This window comes from Malurus melanocephalus, unplaced genomic scaffold (genome assembly GCF_030028575.1).
Source record: "Malurus melanocephalus ecotype Western Australia unplaced genomic scaffold, MMel_1.1 scaffold_945, whole genome shotgun sequence".
NCBI classification, from domain to species: domain Eukaryota; kingdom Metazoa; phylum Chordata; class Aves; order Passeriformes; family Maluridae; genus Malurus; species Malurus melanocephalus.
The window spans coordinates 1-19,435 of NW_026624177.1; the positions used below are offsets into that span (position 1 = coordinate 1).

General features: G+C 39.3%; 1 protein-coding gene across 1 annotated transcript; it reads left to right on the forward strand.

Annotated features, from left to right (window-relative positions):
* The first annotated feature begins 8 nt into the window (after nt 1-8).
* LOC130585670 (E3 SUMO-protein ligase ZNF451-like) lies at nt 9-19,188 on the forward strand. The gene is made up of 6 exons (XM_057386270.1): nt 9-99; nt 1,206-1,340; nt 5,837-5,967; nt 7,170-7,356; nt 16,802-16,876; nt 18,845-19,188. Exons 2-6 carry the CDS (start codon nt 1,241-1,243, stop codon nt 18,958-18,960), a joined length of 609 nt encoding a protein of 202 aa, XP_057242253.1. The 5' UTR covers nt 9-99; nt 1,206-1,240; the 3' UTR covers nt 18,961-19,188.
* Nucleotides 19,189-19,435: the final 247 nt, after the last annotated feature.

Here is a 19,435-nt window from a genome sequence, read left to right on the forward strand (position 1 = left end):
AAACTCAGGGCAGACCACAGTTATCTCCTCTACGGGGCCCAATAGAGGGAAAGAAAATAAAAAATGAGGACTCAGAACACTCTGAAGAAATTAGTGAGAGTATGTAGAAAATTTCTTTCAACATCAGAAAAATATTGCTGTCCTAAACACTATTTCATTGTCAGTACATGTCACATACCATTTGGTTATATCCAGGCTATAAATGATCTCAGAATTTATACTTGTTATTTCTCAAATACCGCATTCTCAGTATTTGAATTTCCAAAACTCAAGAACTCCACAATTTATTGTTATACGCTGTATATATGAAGTCTTGGGGAAAAAAAAAAAAACCAGAAAGGCAAGTGTAAGAATTCTGAGACTTGAAACATTTAATTTTCTAATTAGTTTGGAGTGTAATTTGGTGTTGAAAAGAAGAGGACCATCAAGGATACCCCAATTAGAAATCTAATGCCTAGAAATGTAAAAGTGATCTGTTACGCACATTCAAAAGAAACTTGCCTTCATTTATGTACAGGTTCATATAAATATATATGAACCTGTTAGTGCTTTCTGTGTGGGCAGTCCTGTTATATCATCATCATTTCAGCTTTCTTAGTTTTCCAAAAAGCAGTTTCAGATGAGAATTTATATTCCCAGTATGTATTGTTTTTTTCCCTAGAGCATGCAATTTTTTCAAGTTTGTTATTGCTTCTAAGAATGACATCAAGAATGCTGAAGATGTGCCTTGTGTTCAGAAATTGGAAGTGTTTCATAATTACTAGCAGTGTTACAACATTTTTGATTAAGAGATTGACATTTATGTCAGATGTAGAGCAAAAAGGGCACATCTAAACATTGTATATGCTTTTATGCATGCAAGCAATTGAATGGCATAGAGACTTGCCATAGTTGGGGATGCACAGCTGAAATTAAATGAGTCATTAAAATGTCTTGGGGCAGGACAACAGCTTTCTGTGCTTGCCACAAAACTTACCAGGTCTATACCATCATATAGCCAGATTCTATTCTTTTCTCTAATTTGTGCATTATTGAATGCTAATTCAGTTGATTTTAAAATCTATGCAATCACCAAATGATAATCATGTTTTGTAGCTTTTTTTGTAAGTTTTCACTTGTATATATGAATACATGAATTTTCAAAAGCATGTTGGTTGACCAGAAAGTCAGATGAATTTTAAATGTGTCCTTTTTTCCCACTGAAGATGGTGAACTTCCTGATCTTGACTACCTGAGTACCATGACTCACATTGTGTTGGTGGATCTGGACAACTGGGGAAGCTTTTTTACACAGCTGCCAGCTAATCTGAACCAAGGGACTTTTATCTGGGGTTTTCAAGGTAAAAAGTATTTGAAGGAAATTAAAAGATAAAATTAAGAAATCTACAGATATGCTTGAGCAGAGATTTCCTTGAATCTAAGAAAATGAAGAACAGGAGCAAGTAGCTACTAGGGCCTCTGAAGTCACAGTGTCACAGGCACCATTTTATCGAAATGTTCTTGAACTTTTCAAACTCAGTCTAAACTTCCACTGCTCTTACTATTCCTTGTAGAATATTGTTTCAGAATTGCAGAACTGTTTAGGAGTCTTTCTGGCTTCCCTCATGAACTTACTTATGATGTATTCTATTTTCATAATTATCAGGACAGCCATAATACTCAGAGATTACTTTAACTCCTGAGTCCTTCTCATAAGACTAGAAATTTTTGGTTTGGTTTGCTTATTTAGTTCCAGAAGACATGATTTTGCATTCTTAGACTTTTAATGTTGTTCTGTCTCTGGCTTGTTCTTTAAAGGGTGGCTTTGGTCATCCTGTACAACAATGTCACAACTAGAAGATACCAGTGACTGATGGAACTTGCATTTCATGAGTTTCATAGAATAAGAGAATGGTCTGGGTCGAAAGGGACCCTAAAATTATACTGTTTTGCAGTCTGCCAGTAGCATCCCTTTAACTTGATACTTCTGCTTATCTGACTCTTTTTGAACCCACATCTTGTCCACCTCATGCTTTTTCTACAGGTTTTCTCTGTATCTGCTTTTATAATTATTTTGTCTGTGGTACATTGATTTCTTCAGTAAAGTGTAGATAAGGGATAGTTTCAAAATATTTATGGCCTGAAACATAGGCATTATTTTACCACTTTTGTAGGAAGTGTCAAGTGTGTTTTATACTTAGTAAACACGATTGCACAGCACTTCTTTCCTAAATGTTTTTTATTATCTCTTCACATGGAAGATAATCAAGAATATTCTGAAAGCTGAGAGTTGTCGTGCTTCTCATGTTGGACAGAAAGGCCTCTTGATGGCTTACTTTTGGCCTCTTGATGGTTACTTTTTTTCCTTCTTAGAAACATGTTTTCCAGTATCTGATGAAGGCAGAGCAAGTATGGCTATTAATGTATAGCGTTAGATACAGTCATCTGTGCTCCTGGACCTGTAATCTTGTTAGGAGTTTTGGGAAGAAATCCTCTCATCTTCCCTTAACCTTAAAATAGGTTATTCTCCTGAGTTTTGTGTTCTACTTCAGCATTACTTCTGTATCACTACCTATATTGTCATTACCTTTGGCCTTTCTGTAACATTCCTGTGCACATGCAAGCCACAGAAAATACTCCTTTTGAGCTTTTAAATCACAGAATGTTAAGGGATTTGAATGGACCTGAGAGATCATCTTGTTCTGACCCCTTCTGCCGTGGGCAGGGGCACCTCCCACTAGACCGGGTTGTTCGAGGCCTTATCCAGCCTGGCTTTTAACCCTGCCAGGGTTGAGGCATCCAGAACTTCCTTGAGCAATCTGTTCCAGGGTCTAACCACCCTCACAGTAAAAACTCCCTTTCTAACATTTAACCTAAGCATCTTCTAATAGCTAACCTAAATTTCTTCTCTTTCAGTTTGTATCCATTACTTCCTGTCCTGTCCTCCTGTCGTAACTGACAAAGTCCCTCTCTGGTTCCCTGTAGGCCCCGTGAGATATTTGAAAGTTGCTCCACACAGCCTTTTCTTCTCCAGGCTGAGCAGCCCCAACTTTCTCAGCCTGTCTTCATAGGGCAGGTGCTCTTACCAACTTCCTGACCCTCCTCTGGACTTGCTGCAACAGTTCCATGTTACTCTTATGTTTAGGACCCCAGAACTGAATGCAGTAGTCCAGGTTGGGTCTCACGAGATAAACAATGAAAGATAACTCACATTTCGTTATACCTAATGGTCCTAGATTTCTGTTTCATCTGTGCTGCCTGGCTGCTTCATTTATGTACATTGACTTTACTGTATGGCGGAACAACATGTCATTTGTTCTTACTATCCTTTGTGGGGCTTTGCCCAGCTTGAACGTCTGGGCAGATTTCATTTTACCTCTGCACTCCTTGAATACTGTTGTGATTTGGGGTTTGGTTGTAGTTTTTAATTGCTGAAGGCTTGTTTATTTCTACACTTATTCAACCTACTTAGCCTTGGAAAAGCTGTTTCTACTATGAAACTTTTAGGAAACTAACTGGAAGAAATACCAGGCTATTTTGTCTGGATTTTATAAAGAATTAGTTAGGAATAATTTTCCCCATGTGAATTTAGACACCGATTTTCAGTCATACTTCGTTATTCCATCTAATTTACTTGAAATTAGTTTGTCATTAGTTGACTTTAGCTTGTTTGCTATGACAAGGTCTTCTGTGCTATTGCTGTTTTCCAAGGTTAAAATGTGGTTTTGATTCATTAAGGAAAAAATTGGTTGAACCTAGAGATGTCTGAGCTGTACTGTCAGAAGTTTCTCTTCTCTAACTTAAGAAAAAATAATCATAACACAGTCATAATTTACTAGTCTGTGGTTAAGAACTTTACTAATACAATATCCTTACCTTTGTGGTACCTTTGTGCTAGTTAAGACTGTGCCCAGAGATGTTCCAAACACAGGTGCCTGATAGCACAGCACAGTCCATGTCAGCACTCAATTCCTTACTTCCAAACAGGTTTGCTGTGTGCAGCCTGCCTTGTGGGAATGTCACCTGAAGCATGTGAATTAAAAAAACCATGCTAAAGAGTTACTTGTGAATAAAATGAGCCATATTCATATTAGAGAAAAATTTACCAGTTTATTAGTGTAAACTCTACTGGTTTTGAGTTTGGGGCAAGTCTCCCAGGAACATCTGGGTCTATGGTTGGAGATACCCTCTCATAATAATGTTTTGCATAGTTACTTGAGGCATGCTATTCTTGTTTGTTTAAACTGCAAAAATATAACACCATTTTTTTCATGTATTTCCAAAAACATTTCTGAATTTTTAATTATTATTTTTATATTATGTATCTGCATTATTTCTATTATTCATGTTTCTAGTATAGCCCTAGCTTTGCTTTGAGTTCCTCCATTGTATTGTCTGGACTCTGTATTGTTTGTCTTCAGACACTCAATTGTCTTTCATCCATTTGTGGGCTAGCAAACTGAATAAACATAGGTCTGTCATTGTTTTCAGCTGCCCTGATCAAATGCTTGTGTAGTGCATTTATGCAGCCAAAAAACAAGGCTGGTGATTACAAGTCTTTCCCAAATATCAGTGACTGAGGCCTGTCACAGCAGATGAGAGAAACCTGCAAATAGCAGTTTTTTTCTCATGGACAGATACCACTAAATCATTTCTGTGTACACTCTTAATAAATCTTTATCTTTGCGATCATTTTTGATATCTTCTTACCATAAGGCTGAAAAGGTGGGAGAAAATAGGAGAAGTCTACTGAGGAAACCTTTTCTTTGTCAGACTGAGGTGGACATGGTGGCATAAATCATCCTATGCAGCCTGTTAACTTGAGCCTTGGTTTCCCATATCCTCATGTGAAGTGCCATCAATGACTGCTTTCATTTTCCATTCAAAATCCTGTTTTACATCTAGTCACTTTATCATCTAGCAGATAAAGCAACATTTTTTCCTCCATGTTGCAGACCTATTATTTCTTAGCCATTGGAATGTTATGAAAATCTTAATCACTCTGGTCAAATTGTTCTTCCTTTTCTTGCCTTTTTGTGGTGTCATATCTGTTTTTATTGTGCAAGCTCTTCACGTTTTCCCTCTCTTCTTGAGTGACTTCCTGCTTCTTTCCTTTTCATTGCAACTTGTTTCAGTCTTATACTGCTTTTGTCTGTAGCAGGCACTTTGCTCACCTCATCTTTATTCAGCTATTTTCTCAGCCAGTAACTACATGTTTAAGGTACTGTTTAGAAAATTCCTGCCCTTTTTTCTAGTTATAGCCTCATTTTGCTTATCACTGACTGCATCCAAAGATTTGTCAGGACTTTAGCGTTTGTTTCAGCTGTTGCTCCAGTTCTTGAATCCTCTTTTTAATGAGTTCTGATGTGTGATGTGTCAGGCAGTTACAGTGCATTTTGACTCTGTAACTCCTGTAGTACCAGTTTCCCTAAGAGAAACATTACGGCTACTTGTACTATGTTTCCAGAGCTCTTATGATTCTGCACATTGACCATAACTGTGCTTCAAAGTGGAGAAAAAGACATCCTTGTGTCTAAAAGCACACAATATCTAGAAGATACGTTTTTCAGGATTTGTAGAAAAAAAATCTTACTAAATCGAATGAGTAGTATCAGGCTAGCTACTTTTTTCTTTTTCTCTTGCTAAAAAACAAGAGGGTTGGTGGGATTTTGGTAACATGTTTTTCTTAGCTTTCACTTTGGCCAAAATAAATTCTGTCTTTAAAGAGAATGTTGTATTTGCTTTTGCCTTCTTGAATTCTTATTTCAGAGAGTCATTTCTGCCCAAACCTATGGTTTGGTTGTTTTTCATGTTTGGTTTTTATTATTACTAATGTTATGTTTTTTTCATCGTTTAGGAGGATACAGCAACTGGAAGCCTCCAGTGCATTGCAAAATTTACAACTATCTTAACAGAATTGGATGTTTTTTTCTTCATCCACGTTGCAGTACCAGAAGAGAAGCAGCAGACTTTGCTCTCTGTGTTCATGTAAGTTAGAGCACACTTGCTTTATTGTTGTGTCCTGTACCCAGGATATTGTTGTGTCCTGTACCCAGGATATTGATGTTAGGTGCCAATTGGAGATGACGTTCTTAGATTCTTTTCATGAGACTTCTGTGTTCACTGTAAGGAATGATAAACCTGGATTGGTTGGAGACAGATAGCCAAGAAGTGATTTAAAAATTAGCCCAAACAGCACAACAGTCTTTTGGAGAGGGGGAAGAGAGCTGGTTAGGAAATGATGATAAAAAAGCCTATACTTCTTACAGTTTCTCTATTAGAGTGAAATGTGACTTCATCTCTCTTCAAGGAGCCCAAATGTCAAGCCATCTTTACAATGGAATTGAATGGTTTCACAGGTTTCACATCTCTCTTCAAGGAGCCCAAATGTCAAGCCATCTTGACAATGGAGTTGAATGGTTTCACAGGTTTCACAGACCCTGCTGAGCTGACAGAGCAGTGCCTTTATTCAATAGACCTTGAGCTTTGGCAGGGTTGGGGATGTGCAGGTGAAGAATGGGAATCTGGGATGCCATGGGGACTCACGTTCCTAAAGTAGAATCATAGTATTGTTAAGGTTGGAAAAGACCTTTAAGACCAGCAGGTCCATCCATCAACCCAGCAGTACCACCATCATTAAGCCATGTCCTTGAGTGCCATATCCACGTGATTTTTGAACACCTGATGTGGATGGTGACTCCACTGGTTCCCTGGGCAGCCAGTTCCAATGCTTGGCAGCCCTTTCAGTGAAAATGTAAACCTTCTCTGGTGCAGCTTGAGGCCATATAGTGCTTTATCAGTTAGATATAATTACTGTCTATAAAGCACATTTTGCAGCAGTGGTTGTATGATTTATGACGCCTTTTATGTTACTCTTTAAATGTTCTGCACAAAAGACTTGCTTTATGTCAAGACACTTCTAAAATGCTGCTTTTTAGGAATTTGTCCCATACCCCATTTGTATTGTTCTGGTAGCCATTACCTGTATCGATTGTACCTAGAGAAGAAATGAGCATCAAAATTTTGAAATAGTGCTTTTCACAGTGATGTAACATGGCTTGGCTCATAAAAGCAGGAATGAATTGCTGTAGAAAACTTTCCAGTGAAGACTTGTCTTGCATAAAGCTAGCCAAATGCCATGAAGTAAAAACATGATCTCTGTTCAGTGCTTGTCATTTGTTTCCCTGTAGGCTGGTCGTCTGGATGAGCACCTGCCCAAGCAAATTCCTTTCACTGTACTTTCTGGAGACAAAAGCTTCCTGGAGCTGGAAAACCAATTTAAAATGACTCAGCGGTCAGCTTGCATCCTGAATCCTCACCAGATTGAAGGAGACATGATGTGTGCCTTGCTAAACAGCATTTCAGATACCACAAAAGGTAGAAAGTAAACATTAAACACAAATTTTCCAGTAACTGATAGTTCTTTCCAATAAAAAAAAAAACAGAAAACCTACACTGGTAACATAAGCTGTTGCTTGGTGCTTCTTGTATTGTGGTGGTATTTCAGCGAATAGTAGATCAGCAAATCATTATACTTGAGGCATGTTTTGAAAACACAAATTAAGCATTTTTATCATTATAACAAACTCTGTCATCCCTGTAGTCTTTATTATAGCAGGAGACAAAAATTACATTTCAGTCTGAAAACTCCATTCTGGTTAAAGCTGTTTAAAGCATTCTTGTTTGCATATTAATCAGTTTGTACTCTAATCTTTTTGTCTCAATTTATGCTGTGTCTGAAACAAATGTGACCCTGCTAAAGCATCATTATTTCTCAAAATATTTCTGCCTTTTTTAACTCTGACCTCCTGGCTACTTGGTATCATTTGGTAATTGTCTTCATTGGCACATGACTCACACATCCATTTGGTGAAAAAATCTCAGTGGAAGTTTTTAAGACCTCTCAAGTGCCAGATGTTAAAATGATCACATTGGTTTTATATAGGATAAGCGAACAGCATTGAGCCAGCTCGTTTTCATGCAAAGAGTACCAGAGCTGAGATGAGTTTTAACACTTGTCAGTATTTTAAAGTATTTTCATGTTTTCCTAGAAGACCTGGCATTTCTCTGTAGAGATGTTTTTGCTTTTCCTGGTTTCTTGTTGCGGTTTTGGAATGTTGTAAGTTCAGGGCATATTACAGAAAGCTGTTTCTGAACTAGGCCTAAACTGTCTCTTGAAAAAATACACTGCTAGTCTTGATACAGGTTTATGAGAACGATCAAATGGCACTGCTGTTCCACCAAGAAAATTAAAGTGAAGTGCTAGCTCTGAATGGTGAATTGGCACTGATTTATTAAATAGGAAAGAAAAGATAATAAAGTAGTTTTCCAAAAAGGATAATTTGTGGTGAGCTGGMCTTTATTAAAATACTTTTAATACARAAGAGGTGCTTATAGAGTTTTCTGRCCACCTSAGGCATTTGCTGATCTAGATTTTTCAGATGGATTATGGAGATATTCCCAGCCACAAGCAAACAGATTAGCAAAATTTCTTGGCATAGGTAATTACAAAATTGTCACTTTCATTGATGGAGTTAATTTTTGCAGTGCCGAAGCATTATCCATAAAGCTACACCTCCCCTGGTATCAATAAAGGCTGGGGGATAACTGATCCACATCAGCCCTGCCAAGTGGGACTTGGGGGTGCTGGTGGATGAGAGKCWGAACACGACCCAGCAGTGTGCACTTGTAGCACAGAAWTCCAGTTGTRTCCTGGGCTGCATCCAAAGCAGTGTGACCAGCAGGACAAGGGATGGGCTTCTGCCCCTCTGCTCTGCTCTGCTGAGACCACACCTGCAGTGCAGCATCCAGCCCTGGGGTCCCAGCACAGGGGGAACATTAAACTGTTGGAACATGTCCAGAGGACGCCTCAAAGATGGTCAGAGGGCTGGAGCACCTCTCCTGTGAGGAGAGGCTGGGAGGGTTGGAGTTCTTCAGCCTGCAAATGAGAAGGCTTTGGGGTGACCTAATTGCAGCCTTCCAGTACCTGAAGGGAGTCTACAGGAAGGATGGAGAGGAGCTTTGTACAAGGGCATAGAGAGGTAGGACAAGGGGTGATGGCTTTAAACTGAAAGTTTGTTTAGATTAGATATTAGAAAGAAATTCTTTCCTGTGAGAGTGGTGAGGTGCTGGAGCAGTTTGCCCAAAGAAGTTGTGAATACCCCATCCCTGGAAGTGTTCAAGGCCAGGTTGGAAGGGGCTTTGAGCAACCTGTCTTTTGGAAGGTGTCCTTAACAATCGCAGGGAAGTTGGAGATAGATAATCTTTAAGATCCCTTCCAATCCAAATCATTCTGTGATTCTGTGCATTGTTGCATTCCCAGTACAAATATTTTCTTTTAGAGTGTATTAAAATTCTGAGACTGAGAGATCTCTTATAATGTAATTAGAACTGTGTAATTGTGTCTCAATGTGGGTGGCTGTTTTTGCTTTGTGAACTTTATATTTTTTGGGAAGAAGAGTTGGAAGAGAGCTGTAACTTGCAAGCAGTTGATTTAATTGTATGGGCTTAATTTCTTGTATAATTTGTGCAACTTAATGATATGAGACAGTGAGGAGAGGGGAATGACTATTTTGCTATATAAGGGTACTTTAGCTCCTTGCCTGGGTAGTTTTTCTAGTATAGTTTTCTTCACTGGTATATGGTGGCTCAAAGGTGATGGCTTTGATCTAACCACTTTCTGTGTATAAACTGTACTCCAGATTTCTTTTTGTATTGGTCTTACTTTCAAAAGCTTCCTAATTTTACCCTTTTTTAATGTCCTTTACTACATTAATATTTAATTTACTATTATGTTGATTGGCTTTACTCAGAGGCTGCAAACTTTAACTTGCTGGCTGGTTGATCCTTGTGCATTCCACCTAAGTTTTCATGTGATCACTCTGAAAAAAAAATCTTTGAGCAGGAAATTGATGGGATGACACGATTCCTTTGGCTGTTGGCATTCCCTAGCAGACTTGTGAGGAACAGAATTTTCCCCTTTTTAGTCAGTGTCAGCAAGGGGGGGCCTGGATAGCAAGACCTGACTTTGTCCTCTCTTCCTGTACAAAAACAGAACATTAGAAAATTCACTGTTGATAACAGGTCTGCATTCACTGCATAATGAGATCATGTTGTTACCAAGAATTTATAAAGTATTTTTTTAAAAAGATAAAGCCACTACGTAATACACACATAGTGTGTAGCTCAGCAGCATCAGCTGTCATTTGCAAGTCCTAATGTGGCAAAACCAGTATTGGAGTGTTGAGATGGAAAGTTGTGCAGTGTATCATAGGCTGGTATAACTTGTTGGCCTGTTACAGCAAAGCAGCTGAGTATAAGGAAATGTGAACAAGAATTGCTTGCTTTGTGACTTTCTCAAGCCTGTGGCTGTTATTCTGGAGAGTGAAATAAGTGAGAAACACAACAGAGAATCACGTTAAAAGTATCAGCCTGTTGCTGGTGTTGGATGAGCTGCAAAAAGAAAAAGCTCTTTCCCTGAATCACCCTCACAGAGCTATCATTAGCTTCTGAGCAGCTGGATTGTGTTTGGATGTGCAATCAGACAGGTGCATCTTATGAACCATTTTACCACATCAGCAGAGCTGCTGTGAGAACTGTGCTACTGCATTAATTTAAAAATAAATAAATACAAGCTCCTGGATATGTTTCAATATGATACCAACTGTATGTTGCTATTGGAAACCCTTGGCTGGAGCAAATGCATGAATTTCCTTTGAGGTATGGAAAGAGTAGGGAAGTGGTGTATTCCTGTTTGCTCTCTGCTGCTGCTCAGCTTGAGTTCATAAACAAAGACGGTTTTTATTTTTATATTGAAGCCACAATACATGGTGGGAGCTTCCATTCATGTTAATCGAGTGGTTTGGGAAGGGCAGAAGAGAAGAGTTTTCAGTATCTTTTGTAACAAAAAATTTGTAGTGTGCAGAAAAACGACATTATTCCCTTGTCCATGTCTTCATGTCCTATAAGTTGAAAGTACAGAAAATACACTTTTAATGAGTGCTGGACAATGTGGAGGGCAGAGTTGATGGTAGGTTGCGGTCATCATGTCCATCCAGACACTGACAGGAATGCCACGACCTTCGGGTGACAAGTTATTTTTGTGTAAGTTGATGACTTTATCTTAACTATAATTTTCCCAGTTATGTTCAAATGAGATCCTTCAGTGACCGAGCTCATAATAATAAGAACAATTCTTTTCGAGTATTTCTTGTCCTTTCTTTTGAAGAGCCTGTCAAAATCAGTGATGTACTGAATGCAGTGTTGTCTGCCAAATAGCCACTGTACCTCTTTCACTGACCCATAAAGTACATTTCAGTGTGCTCAAGTGGAGTTATCTGCCTGCCTTTTCAATCTGCTGCTCTTGCCTGAAGTCTTTAAATTCTATCAAATGCAGCTTCTGTGAGAAGTTTTCATATTTGGAAAAGCAGGATTTCAGTTCATTTTGATGAATACTGCTAAGCTTCCTAGATCCTACTATCTCCAAAAACTTTTGTTTTACAATACAGCCAACAAAAATTTAAGAGAACATAAGAATTCATTTATAGAAGACATTGAGAAGAGTTACTTTCTTCCTCTGTAGTCAAGATTTTTGTGGGTGAAAGTCCATGTGCTGTCGAATTTGAGGTCCAGTATGAATGCCACATCTGTCCCCTTTCTGCTTTTTCCAAACCTTCCGTTAGCACAGACTGCAAATGACGAAAGATCAGTCACAGCCTCCAGCCCCCACTTCTCAAAGAAACTGGATGCGAAGGGCATGAGAATCTGCACTGTGGAGCACCATGAATGAATTATAGTTTCTGTAGTAGGAATATATTCCTCTGTTACAGCAGCCAGAGCTTGTTGCAGAAGAGAGTGATGAGGAAGTGACCCTTCAATCGTAACCTTGTGTTTAGCTACAACAGGAAGTTACTACTGGGTTTGGTATGTCAGTGGCATATCTTCTGTGCATCTGTGGATGTGTGTACATGCCCTAGGGAAAAAGCAGTGTACTAAGATCTAGGATAATGAGTCTGAACAATTGCAGGCCATTGGCTGAACTGGGAAGACCTCACCTCTCAGATCATACAAAAAAATCCTCGAGGTTTAGCTTAAATCTGTTTTTAAGAGGTGTCTAAGATGAAGGTTAGGTGAAAGTCTGAGTCGCCATCATTATATTGGCCACAGTTTCCAACAAATGCAATTGGAAGAGAATGAAGGCTTGAGAAGTCCATTTTTATTTGTGCTACACTTGTATGAGCAGATAGATGAGCAACTGTAGGCAGAGATACAGAGAGTGAAGCTTGTTTGCATGGAGGAGGAGAGGTCTTGGTGATGAAGACCCTCAGCAGGGAGCTGCTGTACTTGCATTTACAGATGGTGTTACCTTAATGAAGAAACAGAGATTAGAGCAGTAAGTATAGGGGAAGAGTATGTGGGAAGGATCCTCCAGGGACATATTAGAAAAGGAATAAGAGAAAATATTCTAGAAGCCATGAGAACAGTATTTTAAAGGCAGCATAGCCCCACAAACCAAACAGGATTCCTGACAAAGGTAAGGGTGGGGTACGGATTTTAAGTTTTTGGCTAAGTAATTACTGGCATTCTGAACGAAGTAACAAATGGTATCCATAAGGTAGGACTAAAACACCAGACACCAGGTGTAAAAGGAAAAGGGTCAATGGTCGGAGAGACAGTGACTCAAGTGTGGTGTGAATGCTGCTGTACATGGGAATGGAAAAGAGGCAGGTGAGACTGGGAGTTACTGAAAAGACTAAGAGAAGTATTGTAGGAGAGAAGTGGAGATGGGTGTGAGACTGTACAGTAGACAGGAGGTGTGTTGTGTGGTAAGGAAAAGCAGGATGAAGGCTGAGAAGAGAAATTGGGTCTCTGGTGAGACAGAGGAACTGGTAAACCTGATGGAAATTATGAAATGGATGGTGGTACCTGGGGAGGGTGCAAGAGAAGAAGATCGGATATTGGAGAGGTACCAGGAGTTACCCTGAGTTGTGTGGGCAACTAATCCAAATTCAAGTTGTAGTGTTTTTGTGGCAAGACAGTGGGTGGCGCTTAAGTTCTGTGGAAGTTACCAGTCTCTCCCCAGAAGAGGTTTCTGAGAGACTTATGAAATGTCAAAAAAATCACTCTGAAATGTATATTCATCTAAAGTTTGCTGTCCTGTTTTCTCATTCTTCCAGCTGGAATATGTCAGTATGTGAGGACAATAGTGAGCCATAGCATTTCTTTTGAAAGAACAGGTGCAGTCAGAGGTTCTTAGCTGATGTTAATTTGACAAAATGTACTAGAGAATAGTACAAGGTATCCTAAGATCTCTTGACTCTGAATCTGGGCAACTGCTTTTCCTCTGACCCCAGAGGAGTTGGGAGCTGTAGCATGTGCAGAGCATTTTAACGAGAGAGACAGGATATGCCTGATTTCTCAAAATTAAACAACCTTATTAGAAGATGCCAGCAGTATCAGGAATATATATTGATGATGTGTGGGCTGGATGAGAAAACTGAGGGGGGTTGAAAATTGGCTGAACAACCAGACCTCGAACATGGTGATCAGTGGCATGAAGTTCAGATGGGGGTCAGGAACCACCTGTGTACCTCAGAATTTAGTACTGGGGCTGATCCTGTTCAATGTGTGTTAATAACCTAGATGATGGGGCAGAGTATACCTACAGCAAGTGTGTTGATGGCACAAAACTGGGAATGGCAGTTCATATGCCGGAGGATTCTGCTGCCATCCGGAGGAACCTTGACAGGGAAGAAGTGGGCTGACGGTGAACCTCATGCAATTCCACAAAGGAAAATGCTGAGTTCTGCTTCTGGTTAGGAACAGCCCCAAGCATCAATATGTGCTGACCAGGTGTCAACCAGCTGGGAAATGGCTTTGTAGGAAAGGACCTGGGGTCTCTGGTGGACAACAAGTTGACCATGAGCTAATGTGTGTTCCAGCCAGCAGTACTCTGGGCTGCATTAGGAAGATTGTTGCCATCAGGTGATCCTTTCACTTTACTCAGTAGGGTCATAACTAACAAGTTTGGAGCTCCCCTCTACATTGTCTTTCTGGTAATAACTGAAGGCTGTCTGGACATAGTCCTGGGCAGTCAGCTGTAGATGATTCTGTTTGAGCAGGGAGGCTGGACAGTGTGATTTCCAGAGGTCCCTTCCAATCTCCACCATTCTGTGACATTGTCTGATCTGTCTGGTGGCATTTTATGATGGAGAGACTGCAGTGGTTGACAAGGGAAAGCTGTGATGTCACCTATCTAGATTTCTGTAAGGCCTTGRCACAGTCCCACATGACATCCTTATCTCCAGATGGGGGAGATGGGGATTTGATGGATGGACTTGTCAGTGGATAAGGAATTGGCTGGATGGACATAGCCAGAGGGCTGTGGTCAGTGGCTCCATGTCAAAGCAGAGGCTGGTGACAAGTGGTGACCCTCAGTACTCTTGGAACTGGTGCTCTTCAGTATYTTCCTTAGTGACACAGACAGTGGGATTSAGGGCACCCTCAGCAGATGACATGAAGCTGAGCAGTGCAGYTSACACACCTGAAGGACAGGATGTCATCCAGGGAGACCTGGACAAACTTGGGAAGTGGGCCCATGAGAACCTCATGAAGTTCAACAAGAMTAAGGRCAAGGTGCTGCACCTGAGTAGGGGTAATTCCAGACATGRGTACAGCCTGGGAGAAAAGCTCCATGAGAACAGACCAGTGGAGAAGGATTTGGGGGCTCTCATGGAGGTCGGACATGAACCAGCAACGTGTAGTCACAGCCCATAGGGCCAACTGTATCTTGGGCTGCATCAAAAGCCAGCAGCACAAGGCAGGGGATTCTGGCCCTCTGCTCTGCCCTTGTGAGTCCCCACCAGGAGTGCTGTGTCCAGTTCTGGGGTCCTCAGCACAARGAAGAYGTGGATCTGTTTGAGTTGGTCCAGAGGAGGGCACAAAGATTATCTCCTACAAAGAAAGGCTGGGAGGGTTGTGGTCGTTCAGCCTGGAGAAGAGACAGCTCCGAGGAGACCACATTGTGGCCTTCCAGTATTTAAAGGGGGCTTATAAAAAAGAGGGACTTTTTATGTAGGCAGATAGGGACAAGACAAGGGAGAATGTTTCATACTAAAAGAAGAAAGATTTAGACCAGATGGTAGGAAGAAATTAGCACTTGAAGGATAGGAAGACACTTGACCAGTTCCCTGGAAGTGTTTTTATATTATGTGTACTTATACCAGGAAATAAGTTAGGGATTGATTGTGTCATCTGTTCCACCTCTAACAGGTATAAGACCTTTTTAGAGCAGTCTGAGGTGTCTTCCAAGCTGGAAGATTTAAAAGATAGTTAATAAGGGAGAAGCCATTTGTGAAAAGCCTTTCCTTTGCACTTTTTCCTCCCTTTCATTAGTAATTGTTATGACTGCTTTTGGAGGTGGAGGGGGTGTGGATTTTTCTTTTCTTTGTTTTGTTTGCTTTGGAAAATGATGTAAAAGTTAGTATCTCTTTAGCCCCAAAATGGTAGGCAACTCCAAAAAGTGTTCACAGTCAGTCTGCCAAGTGAGTTCAGAGAGACCATGTTAACTGCAGTGTATATCTAGCTATTTCTGGCATCTTTTCGGGCTGCTGATCGCTGTTTAACACCATCTGTTGGAATTTTTATTCCTATTTATTGGAAAGTCAGCAAGGTTGCTGTTCAAACAGGTTACATGTCAGAGGTTTGAAAACAAATTTTGGAAAGTGAATATAGGAATACCTAAGTTGGGTAATTTAAAATGCCAGAAGTCACACAGTCAGTAAATTAGATGGCCATATCGGAATGTTCTTTACTGGTTAATGTAATCTGAAGTACATTAATATATTAATAAATGTGATGACTTTAAGGGGCATGCTTCTGTTGGTATGACTGTAGGAGACCTTGTTGATTGCTCATACTGTAAGACCTCATTACAGAGACCATCTCCCAAAATAGCAATAGCCTGTAGCAGGAGGAGAATGAATGCATAACRTGACTCATTGGCTTGGTTTTTAACCTGTACTTTACTCAGGCTCTGTTTAATGGGGAAAGAAACAACCAGCAAAAAAGTAAGTGAAACAAAACCCCTCACCACCTTAAGTACACAAATCCCCRCTAGACACTTCAAAATAGAGCCATCCTTCTGGAGCTGGAAACCAGCCTTGTGAAGAGGGTTGTTAAGGGAAAGGTAATGGAGTTTTGGCTGGGCTGGGTTGTGATAAATTAACAGATTAAACTGAGTGCATCAACTTTCTGCTAATATAAGACTTGCATAGCAACATCTACTGAATTGCAGTGCTCTGTTGAGTTTTAGCACTCCATTGTTCAAATGCAGGTTTTGGGCAATAAAATACAGCTGCAGTCATGTGTAGGCAGAGATGCGCTAAGGCCCTTCTTCCCATAATTAAATCCTTGRTGCATTTTATAGAAAGTAATTTATAGAAAATGAGTAATTTATACTTATATTTCACTTATAGAAAGTGAGTAATTTTTTTAATAACTGAATATAACAAAAAAAAAACCACAAATGCAGTCAACGCAGTAGCTTCTGCACCTATTATTTCTTGTTACTGCTTTAACATAATAAAAAATCGAAGCCATCTACCTGTAGATTATGGGGAGAAGGGGAGGAAGGTAGCTGAAAATAACTGCCTCTTGAGTGGCTGCCTTAAGCTACCAGTGGAATGTATTTTTATCTTGATTTTTTTAGATCATAACAAGTGTACTCTTCAAATTGGTTGTTACAGCATGAGAATTGCAAGAGAGGCTGTTAACATCTTTATTAGAAACAACGTGTAATTTATATCTCATTTGTGCATTTAAGGTTCAGATAGTGAAGAGGATGAAGATATGAAAGAAACAATGAAGAGGAGCTTAGAAGAAATAAACAAACAGGAAGGTCTGTTAATTTTTACTTTTCTGTGTTCAAGAGTGCTATTAATTACGGAAGATACAGAAACTAAACTTACAATCAGTTTTACAGCAAGTKACCTCTTAGGAATACTCTCTAAACTATGCTGGGCAGTCTTTGAGTAGTGAAGAATGTTGTGATGAATTATAAATAAAAAAATTACTAACCTGCGAAGAATGCCAGCAGACTGAAAATCTGTTTCATTGGGGCACCACAGGGTACTGAGCAATTAAAGACTTGACTGAGTTTACTTTGTAGCAGTTTAATATGACTGTGTTATYTCAGAGTAGAACTGTTGAATAAATAGCTGAACTTCTGAATAAATAGTTCAAGATTACATATAATTTCTCAGTAAAACACTCTGGTCTCCTAAAAGAGTTGTAGATTTATGCACAAGGTTTGAATCAGCAGCACATTTTTTCACGTCTTATCTTAGTTTATTCTAAATTGTTTTCATCATTTTGCTGTTGTGCTTACTGGTGCTGTCCAATGTAGGCATGCATTTTTGGTGACAGACCACAGTGTAGTTTGAAAGTAATTTATTGTGGAAAGGCTTGATTCTGCCCCTCCACCTAATGKAAGTAAACTAAAAGAAACTAAAAAGCTGTAGATGCTCAGTGRTAAAACTGATAACTGAATCCTACTTTCCCAGAATTTATTCAGTTACAAGTTTACCAGCTGTTTCTAAAAGCTGTTGTTAAATGTCCAGTGTTCATCTCCAGCACTGAAAGTTTAGTACATTCAGGTCCCGCAGTACTGGGATAGAGTGGCATTTGGTGCATACAGGAGGTCCCACTTCTAATGCTGCAGTGCAGAGGTATCTGACCTTACGGAGCAGCCTGGCTTCAGATGAGTCACAGTTTGGAACTTATTCTGGATTTTTGTACAGGCTTAAATGACAACATATTTGAATGCAAGCAGTTGTCTGCAAGTGGTTTTCTGTCTTTGTTTGGTTTTGTCTTTGTTTGTATGCGTGACCATGTAATGCTTTTCTTTAAGAAACTCTCTTTTGTCATTAGTACTGGATATTACAGGAAAGTCCAGGTGCATTAGAGCAGTCACTGATATGATCTCTCTTCCAAATCTCATTTTTGCATTAAACAGTCCAACAATTATTAAAGTTTTAATTTTTTTTCTTTTTTTCATACGAACAAACAGCTCAATTTTATATAATGTGCTTGTGTCCTCCTAAAGCAGAATATAGTTCATGAGTGATAGTGTGTCTGAAATCGGCTTTAATTTTCCTAGCTATACTATTGATATTATATTTGCTGTGTATACAGACCTTGTCTAACTTAAAGTATTTGATCACTAACACCAAGCAATTAGTGCCCAAAAAACCTAAGTGTATTGCAAAAATAGAGGTTTTTTTAATATAATAAAAGTTGTTTGAGAGTTGTTAAGAAGTCAGATGAGTGCAATGCAGTTTTCCTCCCCACCATCAAAACTATTATAGCCCTGATCTGAACTATTCTTACTGTTGATAATGACTTTTTATCTACTTGTCTGGCTTACTTAGTAAGAGTGACAACACTGGTGCCAATCAGAATGTAGGTATGGGTAAGGAACTGGAATGAAAATACTGAAACCTCTCTGCTCGTTATGTATGTGTGTTGTTTGTTTAAATACTTGTTGGTGCATACATACAAGTTCTAATCTTGCTATTATTTTGGGCAGTATATACACAATTGCATTATGGTCTTAAAGTAATGTTTGGSCTGCTCTTAATTAATACAGTGGAAGGTTGTAGAGATGTTTTCCATATTCTGTAGTGTTGAAAGGACAGCATAAAACAGCAGAGAAAATATTTTCATCTGTGTCTCAGGGTTTTTATTACAGTCTGCTGACATACCCACAAAAGTAAGTTCGTGCTTTATGTAGTAATATTAAGGTAGTTGTGTTTATGGCTAGTTATCAGTCAAAGTTTGAGATTATAACCTTGTTTTATTTATGCAGGACTGCAAGGTGCAGGACTGCAAGGTGCAGGACTGCAGGATGCAGAACTTCAGGATGCAGAACTGCAGGATCCAGAACTGCAAGAAGCTATCAAAAGGAGCCTTGAGGAAATGTAAATGAAGATACTTCAGTACACTAACACCATGTTATTGGAACTGCTCACAAAAATGCAAGCTTGCTCATCTATTTACAAGGTTTCAGAAATACCACTTTAAAAACATGTCTGTATCTGGAATTGTTGATTTATAATCTGATTTCCTCTGTCATACTGATAGACAGTTGGAGTTTATTCATATTCATGGCAATGTATTCTGTTTGATTAAAAATAAATTTTTGAGCCTTTTCATATTTGTTCTAATGGGTGATGAGTAAGTCTCTCCAATTTAACTGTTTAAGTGGTTGCCCAGTTAGTAGGCTGGTCTTACTAGGTATTTTGGGGTTCCTGGTTGTGCAGGGGTTTGGTTTTTTAAATTGTTCTTGTATTTAAYTTTTCTTGTCACAAAATGTCATTGTCTTTATTTACTTTTTCAGGTGGCCTTTGCAACAGATAAAAATAGTAAACTCCAGTTATCTCAGATTTGCGTGGCTAAT